Source organism: Channa argus, chromosome 3, assembly GCF_033026475.1.
Source record: "Channa argus isolate prfri chromosome 3, Channa argus male v1.0, whole genome shotgun sequence".
In the NCBI taxonomy this organism is placed as follows: Eukaryota; Metazoa; Chordata; class Actinopteri; order Anabantiformes; family Channidae; genus Channa; species Channa argus.
The window spans coordinates 28493565-28516213 of NC_090199.1; the positions used below are offsets into that span (position 1 = coordinate 28493565).

Below are 22649 nucleotides of genomic sequence, written 5' to 3' on the forward strand. Positions count from 1 at the left end.
TGTTTTTGTTGATGTTGTGTACTGTGTATTTACTATATTATGTATTGTGTTACGTTTAGGTGTACTGATGATGTCATTGTCATGTTTGTGAGATTACTGTTGCTAAACTTGTATGTACAATTGATCCGTCACTGGTTAAGTTGAGAAGCAAATACAATAAATGATCATTGTTCGTCATACAATGATCTCCGGAGTGAAGTACTTGCTGGACCATCAGATTCGAGTAAGATCGCCTCTACAAAGTCACTCTAATTCCCTAAGTCACAGCAGAAGAATAATCATGTGTGTGTGTGCACCGAGCCTGAGAGACCAAATGGTAGTAACACTATTACTAATGCTGTCTTATATCTCTGAACAGGAATTTATGATGAGCACAAGAAATACAGAAGATGCATCTCAACATTGAACAAATTAAAAACAAAATACAATAATTAAACAGGAATTTGTTAACAAATTTACCTTAATTTTCTGTTTGTCTTTTATATATATATAGTTTTTTATATGCAGACATTCTTAGTATTTGATGATTTCCTTGATTCCGCTGAGCTAACATTCATTGAAAGAATTGGTAATATATGTTTACTACTTTGGAGGTATTTTTGCTGCAAAGCAATCTAATCTTTTATCTTTTATACTTTTTTCAATTGTGTTATTTAGTCTGAAGCCCAGGAGCTGACTATAGTAAAGATGTCTAAATTTGGAGGAGGTATCGGAGCCCCCAGTAAAGAGGAGAGGCTGAAAGAAGCAGCAGACATCCACCTGAGACTGGGACAGATTCAGAGATACTGCGAATTAATGGTGGAGCTGGGACAGGTTTGTTTCTGTCTGTGAGTGCGTGTGCAAAATCATGTGACTCAGATGCTTTTGATTTTGTCCTATCTGTGATTGGACATTTTAAAACATCTTTTTATCCTTCTAAACATTATCAGTGGCAAAGTGTATTATGTGATATCTATCATAAGTCTGTTATACCAAAGCCCCTAAACCAAACAAAATCAGTCAGCAGGCACCAAAGTTATTACATGCTAAGTAAAACAAAAACTGAAACCAAACTTATTAAAAATTTATCAAAGGAACTTAGACTGATTAGAAATGACAAGACATTTTAGACAGTAAAACAAAACTGCAGGGAAGAGCACAAAGAGTGATTTAAAGTTAGGTCAGATCAGACTTAGTCCCTGTGGCACCTAATGTCTGCTCACCAGGCATTTGTAGAATGGATATTTTCCATATGTGGGGATTTTTTATTGGGTGGAAAGAAGAGAGCTACCACAGCACTGTTCTACAATATCAACAAGAAAATTTAAATAAATAAAAAAGAAAAAGTCTGGTGGCTCCTTGCCAGGCACATCCATATTAATTTATTAAAACACTCAAGAAGTGGATTGGTAAACAAAACGTGGTTCAGTGACTAGTAGAGTTTTAGAGTGGATATTTTAATTTGGATATTTTTATTTGGGTTTTCATTTGTACTCTTGTACGCTGTTTACCATAGTGGTTTCCATGAAGTTGTGGATTTGTAATAAATATTGGTTTCTAGAGTGGATACAAAAATGTCTAATTTTAAGAGCATGATGCAAAATAGCTATCACCTGTCATGCAATCTGTATTTCAAGGTAGAAATAAAAAGTATAATTGTTTGAATTTGAAAAAAATTGACAGTGTGAATTAAAGAAAATAACCTTTATTATCTCTCTTTCAGTGGGAAAAAGCTTTATCTGTGGCACCAGGAGTTTCCATGAAATACTGGAAGAAACTAATGCAGAGGTAACCTTGGTTTAAATGTTTTTTTTTTAGCTTTTTTACCAAACAAAATGTAAAATACCACAAATATTTCCTTACTCATTCCACATTTTTTGTGCTAAGTCAGAATGACTATTATTAGTGTTTGCTCAATGACTTAAGGTGCTGTTAGTCTCTGCCTTAGTGCTAAATTTCACAATCCTGATACTGCACACTTGTATAGTACAGTGTAAGACAGTGCAATAATCCGTCATCCATCACTTTCAAAACAGAGTTGTGTCAGAGTAGTGAGTCAACATTATAGTGATAACTGAAGGTGTAATCATGGAAAAATATAAATAATACTGATTACACTAAAAAACTTTAGAAAACCCCAAACTCTGTGTTCACGAATCACAACCTTGATGACACTTAAGATAAATACCGCTCTTCAAAAGCTGGTTTGATATATGCCAGTCTATTACGATCCATTAGGATTTTAATGCATATCTTTCGAAATTAGGCATGTCTCACTCAAAAGTCAAAAACTGACTGTAGCTATTATAACTAGCTCCAATAATGTTTGCTATTCTAAATTAAACCAATGGCATATAATCCTTTAAGTTAGTTATATGCATCAAAATGTTCCTCTTTGATACAGTTTATTCTAAAGACCTTTTATATTTTTGAGCCAAGGGCAATATTTGATTGTGTAATTGAATGTAATATGGTTATGTCACAGGCGAGCTGACCAGCTGATGGCTGAAGATAATGATGATGCTATCCCATACTGCATCGCCACAGGAGACATAAAAAAACTTGTAGCTTTCTTCACTGGTAGAGGACAACTGCTGGAAGCCTTACTGATAGCACAGGTACAGAGAGCAAAGGGATATAGACACTCATGCAGGGATGGATAAGTGGTAGTTCTTCATTAGAGGAACGCAAACAAGGGTGTGAGGAAACACTCAAACAGAATTTTGGATTAATGTGACGATATAGGTCAGAAATAAAAATAATCTTTCTTAATTCCAGGGAGCGTGTGAAGGGAACATTTGTGCATCTCATAGCTCCCCAGCTAATCACATTACTAATGATGTGGACAACAGACAACAATACCAGAGGTAAAACAAGTACAATAACACTGTTATTCTCTATGTGTGACCTTGACTGTGTAAGTGAATTCTTTACTACATTGCCACTTGTTGAATCAAAACAGTTTAATATTATCTACATCAGAAAAACTGATACCTTAAGCATTATAGCAAGAGCCATGTAATTTAATGTTTAAAATAAGAACACTGGAAGTGGGATAGGAGCCTAAGGATGGTTTGTAGTACTGAGACCCCAAATCCAAAAAAGAGCAAGTGTATAGTTCGCTCAGTCAAGGAGCATCTAAGAACCTAAGCTGTAATCAGCTTATCGGTAAATAGAGCTGATTCATCTCAGCACTAATTAGCACTGGCCATGAAAGGACACGTGACTCTTTTCTGCCTGTGTATTTACAAGTTTAGTACGAAATTAAATGTACTCTGGTGTGTACTCCCTCTAGGAAATGAGAATGAGCGAGCCACATGCTCACTCATTCTAAAGTGAATACTCAATAATAAATCACTAAACAACTTTCAGACATGCAAATGAAAGCATTACACTGGTATATACTGCAGTGTTACAAACATCAGTATAGACAAATTCACCTCTAGGTATTTTCAATGAGAAAACAATTAACCATTTATAGTATGTAAAAAAACATCATACTTAAGACCATGGGTACCTCACCTCATTTAATTCAAGGTCCTAGTTCGCTCCTCAATTGCACAATTACAAAAAGAAAATAAGCACAACATTTGTGAAGAAACCAAGAACTTCTAGGTTTACTTATTAAGAAAATCTAAAATGAATTCTAGATGTTTGTGATTCTTTGTTATCAATTGTATTTATCTGTCCAGTCTTCTCCATAAAGTGTGTAAGGAACTAGCTGAGTGGTACTTTCAGGATGGCTGCTCTGTCCTGGCAGCATGCTGTCACCTAGCTGCAGACAACATCAAGGTACACACATCAGCGTGTCACTACCAGAAATGTGAACAGTTCTCTGTATCTAGAAATGTGTTTTGAAATTGGGTTGAATTACATGTGTTTGTGTGTTAATGTTTTTAGTTAGCCATGTGTAGTCTGATCCGAGGTAATGAGCTTGAGTTGGCTGCATGCGTGGGGATGGTACTGGGAGAACCAGGCAGTCAAAGCACTGCATACTGCCTTGAACTCCTAGCCAGGAAGTACATGACCACATCTACATGGTACGTCAATGCATGTATACTCAACAATTTAATATTTACATCTGCCATTTATTATATTTCCTATTTTCTTTATATACATAAATGTTTGATCTTTTCATATTGCAAATCTCACAATAAATACACTCATATTAACCTTGTTAATAACAACCTTCATTTGACTACTTTTCTGAGATTGCCATTATTTGATCTGGTGTTAAGGCAGCTGTAATAACAATGGCTATAAAGTCTATGTTTGAGTATCATAAAAAATGTTACTTATTTGGAAAAATAGGCATCGGAGGCCCCGTTCCTGCAGGTGGACTGTGTCAATCTATCATTTCCCTGTGTATCCATCAGCTTCAGTGACTTTAAAAATACACAATAAAAACATGTGGCTTCTTAAAAGGCACACCCTGTGTACGAAACAGAACATTTAGAGAATATTTTCTGTGTTTACATTTAGGGAGCTCTCAACTGAACTAGTCCAAATGATTCCTGACAACTACATTTTATTGGCAAAGCTGTGTGCATTATACCCAGGAAGTGATGCTGAAATCAATCAGTTACATGAAAGGGTGAGCTGGCAAACTTAAATCTTGGACAAATTGCAATAAAAGCTCCATGTTCGATGCAAATGACAGTTGTGATGTTTACAGTCTGTGTCATTATGTGCTGTTTGTCATTCAAGTGCGGTCTTCCTTCATTAGAAGAGTGTAAGGACTTAGCACAAGCGGCCATGAGTGAAGCAGACTTGTTTTCAGCTATTAAATTCCACCTTCTGAGCTCAGAACCTGAGAACGCGCTTCGGATAGGGATAGATCATGTTAAAGGTATTGACAACTCTGTGTCTGTGTGTCTCTGTGTGGTTAAGTACCTAACACAATATCTGCAGATTTTAAAGAACCTCAATCACACACATTCAAATTACATCCAACACAAAATAACTAAAATAACATTTGAATTCTAATGTAATCAAATTAAACATATTTGGACAAAAAAACCTTCCACACTGTAGTTTTAAATGAGATAACATTTCATCTTTGGTAAATGTATATATCCATATATATTTGTCTATATAAATTCATTCTTCTATTTGCTTGTGCATTTTCAAATTTATAAATTACCAGTGAAGACCAAAAAAATCTGCAATGATCAAAAAGTACAACCAAAGCTGTTGACTATAAACATACATACATACCCAATAAAGTTACTAAGTAGTAACACTTCTTAAGGCCTATTCTTATTGGTTATGAAGTGCAGTCTTATTGTTGATTAGAAAATGAGCTAAAATTCCATCTTTATAAAGCACTAATTAGCTGTCTCTATCTTTCCTCCTCACCAGAACAGCTGACTGGAACTGATTGGACTGTGGAAAGTGTTCAGCCCATCCTGGACCTGATGAGTTACATCAGAACTGACCGCCTCATCATGGCCAAGTTGACTGAGTACTGTAGTATTAGTATTAAGATTTAAATTAGCTGTTTGAGTTTTATTTTACGCCCCATACTTTGCTCATTATCCAGGTCATTTTTGCATGTAAATGTGTGTGTGTATATGTCTGTGTGTATTTCTGTAGAGCCCGTAGTGAGCTGTTGATCCTGTGTGGTTATATTGGAGCTTTGCTTGCCATTCGAAGACAGTATTCCAGCGTCGTACCCGCACTCTATGAGTACACCAGGTAAATGCACAATTGTGTACATGGATGTGTTACCAATTCTTTATTGAAACTTCATATCTATATACGATTGAGTGAGAGCTACAGAAAGCTTAATTTTATTTATCCTTACACTTGGCTCAACAATCTTTGTTACCACAAAAAAGGTCAGGCCTCTGTCAAAAAGCTGCCATTGAGCTAGTGAGAAAGATTCTATTTTAAATAGCACAATACAGACAATACCAAGAATCCAGACAGTCAGAAAGACACTGCTATATTTGTATCCTTAAAGATTCTGATGAGACACTTTAGGGCAGAGCTGTTTTAGGAGAATGTACATCAGTAAGGGGCCCTATGTGCTTTGCAATTAGATTTTGATGCCTGACACACAGGTGGTTTAGTATTTATCATACTATAATTAGCTTAATCAGGTTAAAACTGGAAATGATGATGATGATATGTAATGATTCTTATGTAAGTCCACCTAACATACTTTTTCCTGCTTGTCAGTCAGTTGTTGAAGCGGAGGGAGGTGTGTGTTCCTCTGAAGATTGAGCAGCTTTCTGTGGAGCTGGATGCATGGCGAGCCTGCACACAAAGCAGCAGCAAGTAGGCTACACATATGGACAAACACAAAGAAAAAGATTCAGGAAATCAAGGAAATCAAGAAGTAATTTCTAAAAGGCAGATAAAGGAGAAGGATGTGTGGTAGAGGAGGACACTAAAGAGGCCGTCACTGTGGTCATGCCTCAAATCTCAGCTGCCCAGTACGACTAAGAGTCAAAGCCACAATGTGGCTAGGTACCAAGGCAACACAGAAGAGGGAGAGAAGTGGGATGCATCATGTGGCGGTCTCAGCAAACACACATGCAAGTCCCCAAAACTCAGCAATGATGTAATTTTGGCCTGTCTAAGGAGCAAGCACATTGTTGTTTGGAGCTAGTGCAGCTCCTTGGTCTGTTCCAATCACTTCCTGTTGCACCTTCTTACAAAACAACCTAGCACCAGCCACTCAGCTTTGCTGCAGTTTTTTCCAGTGCCCATTATTTTATAAATGTATTGTCAACGGAAATCCTTCTGTAGTCCCTATAGACTAAAATAATAAAAAGAGACGTGTGTCAAATGTGACGCCTAGAATTAAATGTTTCATTATTACCATATTATGATTATGATGATTATTATGAAATTTGAGACCATGTAGGTTTAATATACCTAAATATTTTCCAGAGCAGGGCCAGTGAGGGAAAAGTGCAGCATATTGCATTGTTTATACACATTTACAGTACACAGCAACAATGTCTGTCTGTGTGTTTTCACCAGTCCTCCAACAGAGTGTCAAAGGCAAGAATTCAGCTGCCTCAACAGGAGAATCCAACCCACAAACTCTGGTAAAATACCATTTCTATTAATAGCTTAATCTGGAGAAACTAAATACAAAGTCTTGTTAAAGGAAATAATGATGTGCTCATAAAGAAATAGACACAGAATTCATCAAGAATATGCAACTTCCATAACTAGCTAGACACTTGAAAGCTGGTAGAGGCAAGATGAGTATCAGGAACTGGAGCTAATTTAAATGATAACGAGAGATATGATTGGTGATTGGCCACTGTGTGTAAGTGGTTCTCTGATTGCACGAAGTGGGGCCTAGGTGGAGAAACAAAGCAAGGAACAGAACGGACAGAATGACATATTTGTTTGCTAAGCTCCATAAAATATTATTATAGTCTTTTTGGCAAATATTCAGTGAAACCTGTTGAGAGTGAATACACGTCATGTGCAATTATTATTGATTAAAACATATTGTCTCTCGCTCTGTCAGATGCTTTAGTCCTGTGTGGAGCTGATTATGTGACAGGCTCTAATCTGCCGAGCCACTCTGATGTTCAGCTGTCCTGCTTCACTGGACACAGAATACAGGTGTGTGTTTCTTGTATTTTCATTCATATATGTGATTCTGGACCCCTTTCTGAATTTTCCCATGCTTTTCTTATTTTTATTCAATGTGCAGGGTCCTGTGTTTTTCCTAGAAGATGGTAAATCAGCAATCTCCCTTAATGATGCACTAATGTGGGCAAAGGTCAACCCCTTCTCTCCACTGGGAACAGGAGTCCGCATCAACCCCTTCTAACACACACACACACACACACATACAGTATAATATATACAAAGAGTACGTTCCAAGCTATTGGTTTACAGATTGGAAGGAAGGAAGGAAGAAGGAAAACTGGGCCCCGAATGGCTTTTTGTGCTCTAGTGGCCAACCTTTATAAATTACTAAAGCAACAATCATGGTGACATCAGCAACACATTAGTGATTGTGTGAGGACAATTTAGTTTTCCACAAGCCCATGGTTTTAGTAGATTTTGGCTCTGGCTAGCTTAGCTGTAACAAGAAGTTAGCCATTCATGCTTCTTTTGTGACAGGGGATTTCGTGCTCTTTACTTCAGCTGAAAGTGTGTGAGCATATATACACAGGGTATAATTCTTATTGATTTTCTTCTACTGATGTAAAAACATATGCTGGAATAAACCAACCACTGAGCTTTATCTGAGGCTTGACCTTATTTTTTGTGTGTCAGGTTCATGCAAGACATACATGCTACCGTATGGAAACAGAATATTATTACATGAACAAAAGACTAACTTAAAATATACAGAGATTGTGAAGAGCATCTAGACCTTCCCAGGCTTCCCAGGTTTCTAACTATCTATAGTATCTCTGCCCTACTCACTGCTGGTTACATTGATCAGGTGTGTTCTGTAAATCAGAACATGGAAACGCAGGTTATGTCACTGTTTCAACAGCTGTAGTATTGCGTTATATACTATACAATATACAATACTATATATAGTATTGTGTTATATACTAAATGTCTGATTTCCTTGCACCATTACGCATCATGCTGAATTCTGCTACTGCTGACATTTTCTGGTAATGTAGCACAGGTGGACAGGATGCTTTTCAAGTGTTGTAGCAGCCAAAAACATCAGATGAATAATAAAGCACATAAAACAGAGCTTTCAATCCTGTATGTACTAAACAGGACTTACAGAATTTGGCAGTGTCAGAGTGAGTGCTGACGATCTTCTGTTATTCCTCTACCACAATGTTTAACTGAGAGGGACTGTTGAAAATGTAATATTTGTACCAAGCCCAGGCAGTGTGCTGTGTTTACCACTGCACTGATCCAAACAGGAAGAACACAGTGTGTGTGTGTGCGCTTGTGTGTGTGTTCTAAATGGGTTCTCATCTGTGCTGATTCATGTTAAATGTAGACAGAGGTCTCAGCCTGCTTATGTGTACTCAATACTAAGTACTCAGAATGCAGAAATCTGAAAAAAAAAAAGCATTTAACGAACAAAGCCTTTCCTTTTCCCCCTTTGTATGTCACTGTTGAAAACAGTGAAATTTTGCAACAGCATTACATTTTACAACTCTAACATACTTATTAATTAATAGAAATTGTTTGGAAATTGTTTGGAAAAATACAATTATTTGGAATCAAAGAATTCTTACAATTTCTTCATAGTTGTAACTTATTTTTAGAGTGAGGTGATTGTGTACAGCATAGGGCAGTGGAAGTACTGCAGAAAATAATTATTGTAACTCTCATAAAAGTGAATGTTCTCAGATTTGCTTCTACAACTCATAGCTCCATTAATGAAGTCATGATCCCTGATTAAGAGGCAGCAAAGCAAGACAAGAGCTTGATACTACCACCACTATGTTCTGCTGATAGGTTCTTACACTGGAATGCAGAGTTTTGTTGTCATCAAACATAATGCTTGTCATTTAGGCCAAAAAATTAAAATTCTACATTGGTCTGTCCACAGAATATCCTTCTAACAGCTTTTTAGTTTATTAACATGGCCTTGATCAAACTGTAGACTGGCAGAAATGTTCTTTTTGGAGAGAAGTGGCTTCCTCCTTGCAGTTCTGCCATGTGCACCATTGTTGTTCACTATTCTTCAGATGGACTGAATAATTAGCCACAAAAAGAGAGTTTCCTAATCTTACCCTGAGGGTTTCTGGACTATTACTGCTCCTGGTGTGATCTTTGCTGGTCAACTGCCTGTAGGAAAGGTATTGGTGTTGTTTGAACTCAAAACCTCCTTTGTTCAAGCTATGACACACAAATCTGAGCTGTCAACGTCTTACATCTTTAAATAAGGCAGGGCCTCAGACTCAAACCCGTCATCCCACTGACTGAAAACACCCTAATTTCCTTTTCTAACAAACAGTCCTAGAGTTTCACATAACTTTGCCAAACTCAAATGTATAAATCAAGACCGTTTTCTTCAATTCATAAATGAAGAAGTGTATTGTTTTCTTTGACCAATTTGTTTACCTGGGTTCCATTAAACTTATTTAAGGACTTGTGTGAAAATCATATTTTAGGTCATATTCATGTAGAGAAGTTCACAAATGTTTGTCACTGTACATAAATAAGAGAACTACTATCATCAACTTAGATTAAACATATTTGTTGAACTCATAATACAAGATCAATGCAAAATTATATTACTGCAATTCTTTATTTTTACACAAATGTATAAAAACAGCTGTTAAATAATTGTTACAGTTCTTATAATTAACACTGCATAATCAGTCATATCTGAGGTGTTTTCTGAAAAGCATAAAAATCTAACTGAAAAACACAGATCTATACTTTGGGTCTTTTTTATATGTCGACATTTATATTATTATGATTATTAAATTATCCAAATCCAGGCACTACTCTGAGACAGTTCTGATATTTACTCCAGCAACACCGGATGTCCTGAACCAGTCCTTGTGTGACAGCCAGATGGGCTGAAGTGCTACAGTGTTTATCCAGCAGCAGTGTGGAGTCAAGTTTATCAAAGCTCAAGCAGACATGGGCTCATAGGTGTGGAAGTGGATTCCCTTAGAGCAGGTGATTTTCATCACTGCCCCGTTCAGACTGGTGTCCACGATCAACTTCATCATGCCCTCTGCTATCAGTGATGGCCTGCACAGACAAGAAAGGGGGCATGAGATAAAACTACAGATATAAAAGACACACACTGTGAGTGAGGGGGTACAGCAGGTTTAATTTTGTTGTTTTGGGATCAGACTTTGCACAAGAAATACTGTTTACTGAAGTCAGTTTCTGAGTGTGTCAGTCTGTCTGTTGATGTGTTTTATAATAAAGTCATCTGGCTTCAATTTTCTCGGGCAAATGTTTCTTGCTGCTTGACTCTGAGCTGCACAATTTGAACTTTTTCAGGCCTCCCCAGAACCATAAATAAACACTGTTCTGGTCGTTACAAGTAAAGCCTTTTTAAAAAAAAAAAATCAGATTCTCTCATAGCTGTCCTGTTATAGCCCTATGTAATATGAGAGCATTCCACTCAGGACTGCTTCAAATAAACACTTGTCAGGTTTCCTTAAAGTATGGTTGACAGCCAAGCTGACTTTGCACCACTTGTTTGAAACAAGAATGTAATCAGAACAGAGACAAAAGTAAAAAACAAATAAAGAGCCAAATAGTAGCAGAGATGCTCCACATGCTCTTAACTGCAGTTGTTTGGATTAAACACAGAAAATGACCAAATCTGGCATCTTTAGTAGAAAGAACAATATACAGCTCAAAACAGCTTTGTTGACCAGGGACTGCCAAGTCACTCATGAGGCATTCATCAAGTTAATATTTCAAATAGTTCTAAACACATGAAGTAAAATCAGATTTTATTTATAGGCATTCAGGGACCTCAGAGAGCTCAATAGCTTTGTTAGTATTTACAACCTGCAAAGATGTGTAGGATTAAAATCCTGTCTTATATCAAGCCTATAACGGGGGCAGCCAGAACCCCCCCTTGTATTGGATTGGCATGGAGCATTGTGCTGTCATTTATAATGAGAGAACATATAGGGGAGAAGCTCATTTTATATTATAGCTTTTTTATATTCCTGGAGTTGTAAAACCTGCTATGAAGGAGTCCAAACATGAATGACTTAGGTTCTGTTTGTTTTTACACTTGCAGCCTGGCCAGCAAAAACACAATGAAGAACTATTTTACTGCCTCAGAAAAGCTGCGAGCTGTAACCCATAACTTGATCCCTTGATCCCTAATTTGATATACTGATTCATCATTTTGGAGGTTTTATTTGGATTCTGTTTGAACTCCACTGCATCACACCAACACACGTAGAACATTTAAAACACCAATATATTATTATATAAAGACAGCGTAAACTCGCTCCCCAAAGTGGGCCCCAAGAGTCTGTGGGGGGCTTAGCTCCTCCATAGACAGTGTTCACATATAAGTTTAAAATGTAGGTTCATCCTGAACACAGACAGAGCTCAATGCGCCCTGGCTGTTGCTGACAGTCAATGTACATTTGAAGACATGCTGTACATACAAAGAGGATTTGAGAAAGCAAATATACATGTGTCTTGGTGTGTGCAAAACTCACTTTAGAACTCCAAACTTGTCCATGCGGTGTTTGAAATCATCCTTAAACTTGACAAACTTGCCCATGTTGTCCTCATTTTCCACGGAGTGCAGCAGAGGAGTATCAACGAAAGCCGGACACAAGACGTTAATACGGACCCCGTAATTACCTACACAGGATGCGTCCTGGAAAGACACATACAATGAATGTCTGAGCTGACTTTTTTAGAGGACACAGCATCCAAACAATATACGAAAGTCCATCTATAGTGTCTTTTTTTATTGTGCATTTGTGTCTTACCGCCATAGCTCTAGTGAAACCAATGACTCCATGTTTAGTAGCAGTGTAAACAGGCTGATGAGGAGAATGTAGGAATGCTGAAGAGAAGAAGAAAGAAAAAAAACAACTCATGTTGTCAAGAATAAGCAGAATTCATTTTGGTGCCATGAATACCCAGTGTGTCTTTATTTTGTTTAGGGAATACTGTGCATGTACAGGGCTGTTTCCCAAAAAACCATCTGTTTCTGAACAGCAGCTTCCCATTGTTGCACAGTTAGTCCAAGTTTAATGAGATAAAGCTCAGCTCACGTTTCTCACAACTCTCAACTGCTCACTTTGCTTTTCCCACGTTAGAGCACAATAGCCCGTAAAATACAACAATTCTCCTTATTAATTTAGTTTTTTATATAGTTGTTCAGTTTTAAAGAGCAATTATTTTAATGAATACTACTCATGCAAATCAAAAAAAATAAAAAATTCAAAAAATGTCTTACATTACACATATTCTACTTCAGTGATGGTCCGAGTGCATTTTTTTCCTCTCGCACCTCCTAATGAAATTTGCAGATGAGCCTCTTCAGCTGCTTCTGATTATTGGCATCTCAGGGCAACCGTTCAGAAAAGGTTACTTCAGAACACATTTCTCAGCAATGGGCTTAAAGTCCATGCATGTTATGGTTGTTTTTACTTTATTATATTTGTTTCTGAGCTTAACGCAAACACAGCTGCATGAGGTCATTTGCAAGGAGGGAGAGAGAAAGAGAGGCAGAAATAATAGAAACCTAATTACAGGAAATAGGTGAGTACAAATGACAGAGTGGTAGCAAAAAGCTTCAAGCTGTTTAACACTGCAACCACAAACACCTAAAGCTGCAGTATCACACATCACATGGTTTTAAACTACACTTTGACTTTAGCCTCCACAGCTAAAAGAGTCTAAAAACTGAGAGAGAACAACATACACATTCTTTCCCCCAAAATAATTCACATGTAGTACACGTGACTATGTCTGAACAAGTCTGTTTTTTTCATGGAAATGGCAAGTATACACACACACACAAACACACACACACACACACACACACACTGATGTTATCACAAGTGAGATAAGTGAAAAATGATTACCATATGTTTGCTGTTAGTAAATGCGAAACTGTTCTATATCTACAATATGACGTGTCCAGTAATCAAAAACATTTGCTGGAATGCTGTTGCTCTAAATGACACAAAGCTTTAAAAGCAGCACGTTCACATTAGATTTCAGTAAACTGACCAAATGCCTACACTGAAATCCTGTTCTTACATACAGCAGCTAAAGTATACAGCTAAAAGTGAAACCTGCTACTCTGCTTGTTTCCTGAAGCACTGCACAAAGATCCCCTGTACAACATGCACCTGAATGTCAGGACCCAAAGTCCAAAGTACCACAGTTTAAAGTAAAAGTGAACGTTCTACAATGTTGTGAAAATCTAAAATGTTTACTGTATTAAATACAAAAGTAAAGGTATTAGCCAAAAAAACTAAACTAAAAACAAATCTTTAACTAAGGTAAAAGTACTAAGCCCATGATTTAAACAATGTATTTTAAACAACATTAATTGTCATCATCTCCTTCAGCTTGTCCCTTCAGGGGTCACAGTGGAACAAGTTCTGCATGTTGATTTGGCATGTATTTTTACGCCAGATGCCCTACCTGCCATAACCCTCCCATATCTTTGTCCGGGCTCAGGACTGAGGTCGCCCTTAGTGGCTGGGTCGGGCCACGCCTGGTTGGGTGGGATTTGAACCTGCTGCTTTCTGCAACCAAATCCAATGCTCTACCTCTGAGCCACCAGGCCCCCTAAACAATGTGAATTATGATAATTATGGAAAAACATATGTACAGTAAATAATAAAAAATAAGGCTCAAAGGTCACTGTTGGTAATGGCTGAGCTGATTTTAAGCACTAATCACAATATTATCATCTATGTTATTAACTATTAGGGTCTATGAAATGTATCTTTATTAAGTTTCTCTGGTTCAGATTAAAGACATATATTGTCCCTAAGAAATAAAAGTGTCTATTAACTGTTTACAATGTTTTGATGATGTTTCATATCTATTAATTATAATGGAAATTACTTTATAAATGCTGGGTAGTTTATAAATTTCACACCAGGGATGTCTTACAGATACACTGTGTTTTGTTTATTTTATCTGAATCTCAAAAAGTAACTGGTAATTATATGTTTTCAAATAATTTTATTAGACTAAAAGTACAGCAATGTTCTCTGAAATCTAGTGTAAAGTAGCAGTATTTATTATAAGTATTTAATGAGAAGAAATACCTCAAATTTGTACTTAAGTAAAAAACCAAAATAAAGTACTCAGTCACTTGACATCACTAGTGCCGGCCCCTGTTTTTGGGAGCTGAGCAATAGACAAGTTTTTCTAATGGCTCAGACAATGTTACTGACCACATGGACAACTTGAACTTAGATGTTGAAGAAGATGATCAAGCAAGTGGGATCTTAGAAAAATCCACCAAAAAGTCAACTTTTTGCATTCAGCAAAAAGTTTTTGCATTCAGCATTTCTTTTTCTTTTCCGTCAGTCAGCAACTGATTAAAAACATCTGATTTCATGACAGCGTTCTAAAACATTAACAATAACAATAACCATAATGTTATGTCATAAAATCAGACATATTAGGCTGTTGATTTTTCAAAAATATGATGCACCCCCCAAAAAATAACTTTCATTATTTTATGCAAAGCAATATGCATTCTGGCTATATTTTAATTGTGTTGGAGACTGACATTTTATTTACTTTATCTCAGCATGTTGAGTTAGTGCAGTATCAGAGATAAGAAAATTTTATACCCTGAGTGCAAAGAGTATAGTTTGGTCAACAATGGAGATGCTTCGGTGCTGTTGCAACCACTTCCAGCTCAACCCTCCCTGCTCCACACCTGAGGCCCTTCAGGGGAAACTACACCGCATGTGAAAGGACAAACATTACAAGTGAGGGAAGAGTTTTGAAAGATGAGCCGGTCACAGTGCTACTTGGTCAGGGGGAAATGGGAGAGTCACAGCAGTCTGATTGATGTGCAGTCAGGAAGAATAACAGGAATCAACTCACCTAACTAGTCAACAAGGGTACAACAAAAAGGGTAAAATGTCCAGGGTTTTGTCATTATAGAGTTAATGTAGGTGTTTGCAGTCAAAGTAAATGCCGTTGTGTTGGTAGAAGTTGTGCTAATAAGATAGTGTGTACATATGGCAGAGTTTGGTGACTCATGCAGAGCTGTTAGCTGTCCGGCTCTACAATATAACCTTTAGTTACCCTGTACTAGTGTGTGTGTGAGTGAGTGTGTGGAAAGCAAAACAAAGATGATTTTGGAGTGTCAGCTATTCCATGACGGAGACAAATCCTGTACTTTAGGTTCTAGTGGATGTGTGCCAACCTGTCATGGTTGCTTTTTTATGTCATTTTTTTAACACACACACACACACACACACACACAGGAAAAGAGATGTTGTCACAGGCCTAGCTTCCGGAGAATGAGAGAAGTCCATCATTAATAACAGCCCGATGTAAATAAGTCCCCACGTGTTTGTCTTCCAGAAAAGAGAAAGGAATGTTTGGAAACATACATGGTTTCACTAGAACTGAAGTCTCACTAAAATTTTATTTGAGTAGCAGTAGCAGAAGTTATAAAGAAGTTTCTTTCCGCCTCAGAATTCTGCCTATGAATGATATGATTCTGTAATCTAATACGGCTCAGATAAGTGCAGCGACTTGCCGGATCGTGACTCAGAGGTAAATCAAATTACATTTCCTTTCCACTGTCCTCAGGGTCAGTTGTCCTACACTCACACACTTAATCTTCCACAGAATTCTGCAGTATTACACTTTTCTACATTGCCTGTTAACCCTTTATGGTATCATCTTGAAATAGCAGTTGAGAGCCTATTCTCCCAAAGGCTTTATAGTATGTATGTGTGGTCATTACCAACCCGAGGCTGGTTATGATCCCGAAGAACAGGATCTTTCTGACCGACTAAACACATCTGATCCAGGTAACAGTTAGGACAGGGAGTTGGAAGACAAGAGCGACGTTTCATTATTAATAGATTTTATTGCCAACTCAGCTTCAGCTCGTCCTACAAGTTACACACCATTCGGGTTCAGGTTTCTCAGGACAGGCCGCCTCCACATTTGTTTTGCTTTGAAGTCATATTTTATTACGTGAGTTTCTGTGAGATCACAATGGATAATTTAGTAGAGACACCAAGTGTGTGGTCTGGGTCCTTGATTGAATCTCCTAGTTTGTACTTTGAAATTAAAATATAAAAAATAATTAAAATCTTCATGTCTGTGCTGCCCCATGATTTTAAAATGGCATAAGATTTGAAAATCCACCAGGCCTGATCAGTCCCTCTAAAAAGTCATGATAACATCAAAACAGACTCCATTCTGTCCCTGAACCTCTTACACAAATCACTGTGAGTAAGACTTTTGCAAGTGCTAAAACAAGGTGAGTTAGATAAAATCCCAGGGATAGAGGTGTGTTTTTCTATGTTTGCATGACAATGTGTGTGTGTGTGTGTGTTTGTGTGTTACTTAGAACACTAAGTCAACAGCGGGATTTATTGTCACTAAAACAAGTTACCTTTAATTTGCGATGAATTATACAAAACATTGCAAATAAAAACTAACAAAACCGCCTTTTTTCCCCAATTTTCTGATCTTGCAGTAAAACATATTGTTTGGGTGACTGTGGTGTTATTCAGCGTTTTTATCGTTTCAGGTAAACTGTGGAAGTGGAAGCTAGAGAAACACTGGGATTTTGCATATTAGGTGTCATGTCACTTCACACATAACCTCTTTATTATCAAACCAAGAAACCAACTTGCCAGTACTAATACAAGTACTGAACTGTTGTACTACAACTTGCTGGATAGTAAAATCCTCATCAAGAGGACAGTCACTGCTGGTTCAAACAGTAGTGGGGACACACCTAAAGACTAGCTAAGACTTTCAAAAATCAGACAATTCAAACTGAAACACTGTTTCCACCAAATGTCACAGATGTCTAGTCTCTGACAACTTGGACGGAGCATGATGAAGGATGATTGTTTTTTGCCGACATCAGTTGGAAAAACTACACGTTTAAAATAATCTTAAAAACATAGGAATCAATGTTATCAGTTGCACATCTTGCAGTCGGCTTTACTTTTGTCACAGTCAAGTCAAGTCAAGTCAAGTCAAGTGGCTTTTATTGTCATTTCTACTATACACAGTGGTTCACAGTACACACCTACCTGCTCAACCAATGTGAGGTTAGAATTTTTTTGGATTGTAGGAGTACACAATAGCAGCATCTGATCTGATACCCAAGACTGGCAAGGGTGTTAGAAAGATCACTAATTTATTTTAAAATAACTGAAATTTCAGCTTGGCCAACTCGATCTTTATTTTAGCAAGTGAATAAATAAGTGCATGAGTCAGTTTGTGCTATACAGTATTAGATTTTACAGCTGTATATATGTATATGTTACCTGCCATAGAGGACACATTAATAATGATGCCTCCTTCCTTGCCGTTCTCTTTGCTCATGTGTTCCAGTGCCAAGTAGGTCCCCTTTATTACAGAGGTCTGTAGAAATAAAGACACAGTGTTAATCTTCACAAGTGCAGCATGTACAAAAGGAAGTGAAACTTATTTACAACAAGGTGTGAACCTGTTGCTAAGTAAAGATAGTCGCATTTATCGTAGAGGACATCTGCTGCTGTGTGGAAGACAACACACTTCATTTATAAACATAGTCATATATGACAATCATTAGAATTACTAAGAATCTGGTGAAGAATTTTAGGCTGATTGCATTAGAAAAAAATCACAAAATTGTGAACCATCCTTTGAGGGATTCTGCTCCATTAATTGCCTCGTTAAACCTTCAGACACTTGCTTTTAGCTACATGAACACCTGTGCAACATGGTGCCCTCACATGGCCTGTTCTGCATCCTCATGTGATTGAGGTGTCCTATATATCCCAGGAGCATTTTTCCCATGGGCACTAAGGTTTTACAGGAAAGACTGCTTGACAAAAAGGTGACCATTTAGGCAGACTGGTCTGGGCAGTCACCTCATCCAGATGTGAGAAACCAGGGACCCTTTCCTAGGAGGCGTGGGAGGACTTTGACCCATGGACAGGGTCCCGGAAAGGATATCACCTTTGTTAATATGGCATAATGTACCTGTTGCAACATACTGTATGTGAGGCTACAGATGTAATATCCGCTTCATTTTAAAGGATAACTGTCATTTTTTTTTGTGTATTGTATTTTCAACAATGCCCATAAAGACACTAAAACCAGTGAATTCTCTCCACTCACGTTTGGTTTGTGATCTGGATTAGCTTGTTTGTCTGTGCTGTAGACCTCCAGTGTTTTCCAAAGAAATGATTAAAAACACATTAAAAACATTTAACAGTGGTTGCACATGAACTCTGATCATTGATTTTTTCAGACTGACACTTTAAACCAAAGAAGTCAACAGTCGATCATGGGCCAAAGACAGACCATCAGTGAGCATCTGCTAGTTTTGAAGTGTGTCCCCACTTTTGGACTCCATCATCAATCAATCATCAGAGTGCACGTGCAACCACTGTCAAATGTTCTATCAAGCGGATAATTTAACAATATTTCCTCACAACTCTCTTCTGTCTGACTATTTTCTAATAACATTTGAATTTACAATAACAGACTATACAGCAGTTAGGGAAAAATTCCACTATAGCAGATGCTTAAGTGAAAACAAATGTAAAGAAATTATTTTACATCACTTGCTTCACCATATGTTAATACAATGGAAAGTAGTTTCCTTAATGTTACTCCTGCACAAGTTGATTATCTTGTTGACAATTCTGCAGCCTCACTACATTCAATACTCGATAGTGTTGCCCCTTTAAAAAAGAAGGCAGTAAACCAGCAGAGGCGATCTCCATGGAATAGTTCGCAAACACTCAACTTAAAACAGGAAACACGAAAGTTAGAAAGGAAGTGGCGTTCCAGAAAGTTAGAAGAATCTCATTTAGCCTGGAAATACAGTTTAAAAATGTACAAAAAAGCTCTCAGTGATGCCAGAACAACATATTATTCATCATTAATAGAAGAAAACAAGAACAACCCCCGGTTTCTTTTCAGCACTGTAGCCAGGCTGACTAGGAGCCATAGTTCTGTTGAGCCTACTATTCCCTTCACTCTGAGCAGCAATGACTTCATGACTTTCTTTATGAATAAAATTGTAGCTATTAGAGAAAGAATTCACCAGATCCTCCCCCCAAATATTACAGATAGATCTTCATGTACAACATTGCTAGAATCATGAATAAGGCCCCAATCCCTGCTTTTTACCCATAGATCTCACTGAGCTAACTTCAATTATTATCTCATCTAAACCAACAATCTGTCTGCTAGACCCTATTCCAACTAAGCTGCTCAAGGAAGCTTTACCCTTAATAGATAAGTTCATATTAGAAATCATTAATCTATCTTTAGGAACAGGCCTATAAGGTAGCTGTAATTAAACCACTACTTAAAAACCCGTGTCTTGACCCAGGTGTTGTAGCCAATTACAGACCGATATCTAATCTCACCAACGATCTTCTCATGGCCTCAGATAATGGACTAGTCCCTATACTTGTTCTGTTAAATCTTAGTGCTGCATTTGATACCATTGATCACAACATTTTATTACAGAGACTGGAACATGAAATTGGAATTACAGGAACTGCACTAGGTTGGTTTAAATCTTATCTATCTGATAGATTTCAATTTGTTCATGTTAATGATGAATCCTCCATGCACACAAAGGTTAGCTATGGAGTTCCACAAGGCTCTGTGTTAGGACCAATACGTTTTACTTTATATATGTCTCCTTTAGTCAACATTTTTACAAAACACTTCATAAATTTCCGATGCTATGCTGATGATACCAAGCTATATCTATATATAGAACCAGATGAAAAAAAATCAGTTACTCAAGCTTCAAGCATGTCTACAACACAAAGGCCTGGATGTACCACAGTTTTTTACATCTAAACTCAGACAAAACGGTCATAGTATTTGGGCAAAGAAAGAAATATGATGTCCAACCATATCGTTACTCTAGATGGCATAAGTCTGGCCTCCAGTACTACTGCAAGGAACCTTGGAGTTATTTTTGACGAGGATCTGTCCTTTAACTCACATATGAAACAGCTTTCTTCCACCTATGGAACATTGCCAAAATTAGGAGCATCCTGTCTCAAAGTGATGCCGAAAAACTGGTGCATGCATTTGTTACTTCTAGGTTGGACAACTGTAATTCCCTACTTTCAGGATGTCCCAGTAACTCCCTAAAGAGCCTGCAATTAATCCAAAATGCTGCAGCAAGAGTGCTGACTGGAACTAGCAAGAGAGATCATATTTCACCTTCACTAGCTTCTCTCCATTGGCTTCCCATTAAATTTAGAATAGAATTTAAAACCCTGCTTTTTACATATAAAGCTCTGAATGGTCAGGCTCCATCATATATAGAAGACCTTCATAGCACCATATCTTCCCAGTAGACCAATTCTCTCAGAATGCAGACCTACTTGTGGTTCCCAGAATTTCTAATGGTAGAATGGGAGGTAGAGCCTTTAGCTATCAAGCTCCTCTCTTGTGGAACCGGCTCCCAGTTCTGATTCTGGAAGCAGACACCCTCTCTAGTTTTAAGTCTAGGCTCAAAACCTTCCTCTTTGATAAAGCTTACACTTAGACTTCTGGGGGACCCCCCCCTCCTCCTGTCACTCTCTCCTCTCCTCTCACTTCAAAATTGTAACTACTGTATGAGATTAACTTCCTGGGATTTGAAGCTTTGTGTTTTTCAGTGTGCAGCTACCCGTCCTACCAACCTGCCCGATGTTTTGTTGTTGCTTTTGTTGCTCTGTTTCTTTTCTCTCTCCCCTTTCCACTCAGCCCAACCGGTCAAGGCAAATGGTTGCCCACCCTGAGCCTGGTTCTGCTGGAGGTTTCTTCCGTTAAAGGGAGTTTTTTCTCTCCACTGTTGCCTAGGGATTGCTCAAGGGGGAATTGTTGGGTTCTCTCTATACATCTTTATAGTCTTGACTTTATTCTGTAGAGTGCCTTGAGATGACTTTGTTGTGAATTGGCGCTATATAAATAAAGTTGAATTGAATTGAATCTGCAGTTTTTGTTCATTGTCCACCTTGGTGAATCACTGCACAAAAAGCTACTATGGTAATACAGGTGCAGAACTTGCAGTGCTGAATGCTTGTTGGCTCTTGTCTTTGTGGTGTGTTCAAGTGTCACATGTCAGCCCAGACAAAAGCTGAAGCAGTAGGTCTTTATTGCTGCTAGTTCTTTGATATCACCCCTTAAGCCGAGCTGCAACATTCTTAAACCAAAACCATAGGTCCTGTCTGCCTAAACTCAACTAAACCACGTGTAGTTTGCACATTCTGGTGCCTGGTGTCAGACAGGCGCAATTTTAACACTCTTCTGAAAAACACTTCTGTGGGTCATAAGAAAACATACAGATAACCATCATACTTTAAATGGCTAATTACTGAAAACAAAACCACAACAATATCCTGCAGCTCCTGCAGCTCCTCCAGCTCAGCGCGTTGGCTACTCCTAACAAGAGTCAATGATCTAAATCTCCATTCAGGAAATATTTAAAATACTTTCTGTTGTGGCAAGTGAAGTGCCAAGGAATGTCCTTACAAAGAGGCCTATCTTTAGCATGCACACTTCCTAAAATACGCACCCATCATTCAAGATACATCCCCATTCAGACAGTTCTATACTGTGTCCTTGAAAATCTACTTTTTCATACGGATAACGTTTTGATTGATTGACTAGAGAAATGACAGTACTACATATATACTCTAAAATGCCCTTGAAATACAAAAATACTGTGGAAAAGTGACCTATGCAGTTATTTGACTGAATTACTGATAAAAAACTTGATGATGCTGTTGAGAACATGACTGTGCAAGTCTAGTCCGGATTTCTTCTACATGTTCCTCATAAATAAGGTTTCTGCAGAAATCTCCAATGTTCAGGACTTGTTAATTTTACTTCATGCACATATTAAAGGAGATAACCACTTTCTAAACTGAATTTAACCCCCGTGTTTTTTAGTTTTTTTCATGTGCACCATCAGTTTTTACAGTTTTCTGAAGTATCCAGTAGTGACCTGCACATGCGTGGGATCTCTAGACTTTGCTTCATGGCTTTATCATCATACTAAAGTTATTCAC

The 22649-nt window shown here is 37.7% G+C and overlaps 2 protein-coding genes across 5 annotated transcripts in view; one reads left to right on the plus strand and one right to left on the minus strand.

The window, feature by feature from the left end:
• The window catches only part of wdr17 (WD repeat domain 17), a 24716-nt gene extending 14365 nt beyond the window's left edge, over positions 1–10351 (plus strand). For 2 of the 3 annotated variants that reach the window (XM_067498665.1, XM_067498666.1), the window contains 14 exons: positions 658–813; positions 1703–1767; positions 2465–2597; positions 2758–2846; positions 3672–3771; positions 3880–4019; positions 4462–4573; positions 4687–4828; positions 5341–5443; positions 5575–5676; positions 6163–6261; positions 6973–7040; positions 7475–7572; positions 7664–10351. In XM_067498665.1, coding sequence (XP_067354766.1) covers positions 658–813; positions 1703–1767; positions 2465–2597; positions 2758–2846; positions 3672–3771; positions 3880–4019; positions 4462–4573; positions 4687–4828; positions 5341–5443; positions 5575–5676; positions 6163–6261; positions 6973–7040; positions 7475–7572; positions 7664–7783 — 1527 coding nt within the window. In that variant the 3' untranslated portion in view covers positions 7784–10351. Of the gene's footprint in view, positions 1–657; positions 814–1702; positions 1768–2464; positions 2598–2757; positions 2847–3671; positions 3772–3879; positions 4020–4461; positions 4574–4686; positions 4829–5340; positions 5444–5574; positions 5677–6162; positions 6262–6972; positions 7041–7474; positions 7573–7663 lie in introns of those variants that run through there. The other variant, XR_010913902.1, reaches the window with a different exon arrangement.
• Positions 10174–22649, minus strand: part of hpgd (15-hydroxyprostaglandin dehydrogenase) — an 18392-nt gene continuing 5916 nt past the window's right edge. For both annotated transcript variants that reach the window (XM_067498672.1, XM_067498673.1), the window contains 4 exons: positions 17898–17994; positions 12375–12451; positions 12096–12259; positions 10174–10647 (listed from right to left, as the gene is read on the minus strand). In XM_067498672.1, coding sequence (XP_067354773.1) covers positions 10524–10647; positions 12096–12259; positions 12375–12451; positions 17898–17994 — 462 coding nt within the window. In that variant the 3' untranslated portion in view covers positions 10174–10523. The remainder of the gene's footprint in view (positions 10648–12095; positions 12260–12374; positions 12452–17897; positions 17995–22649) is intronic.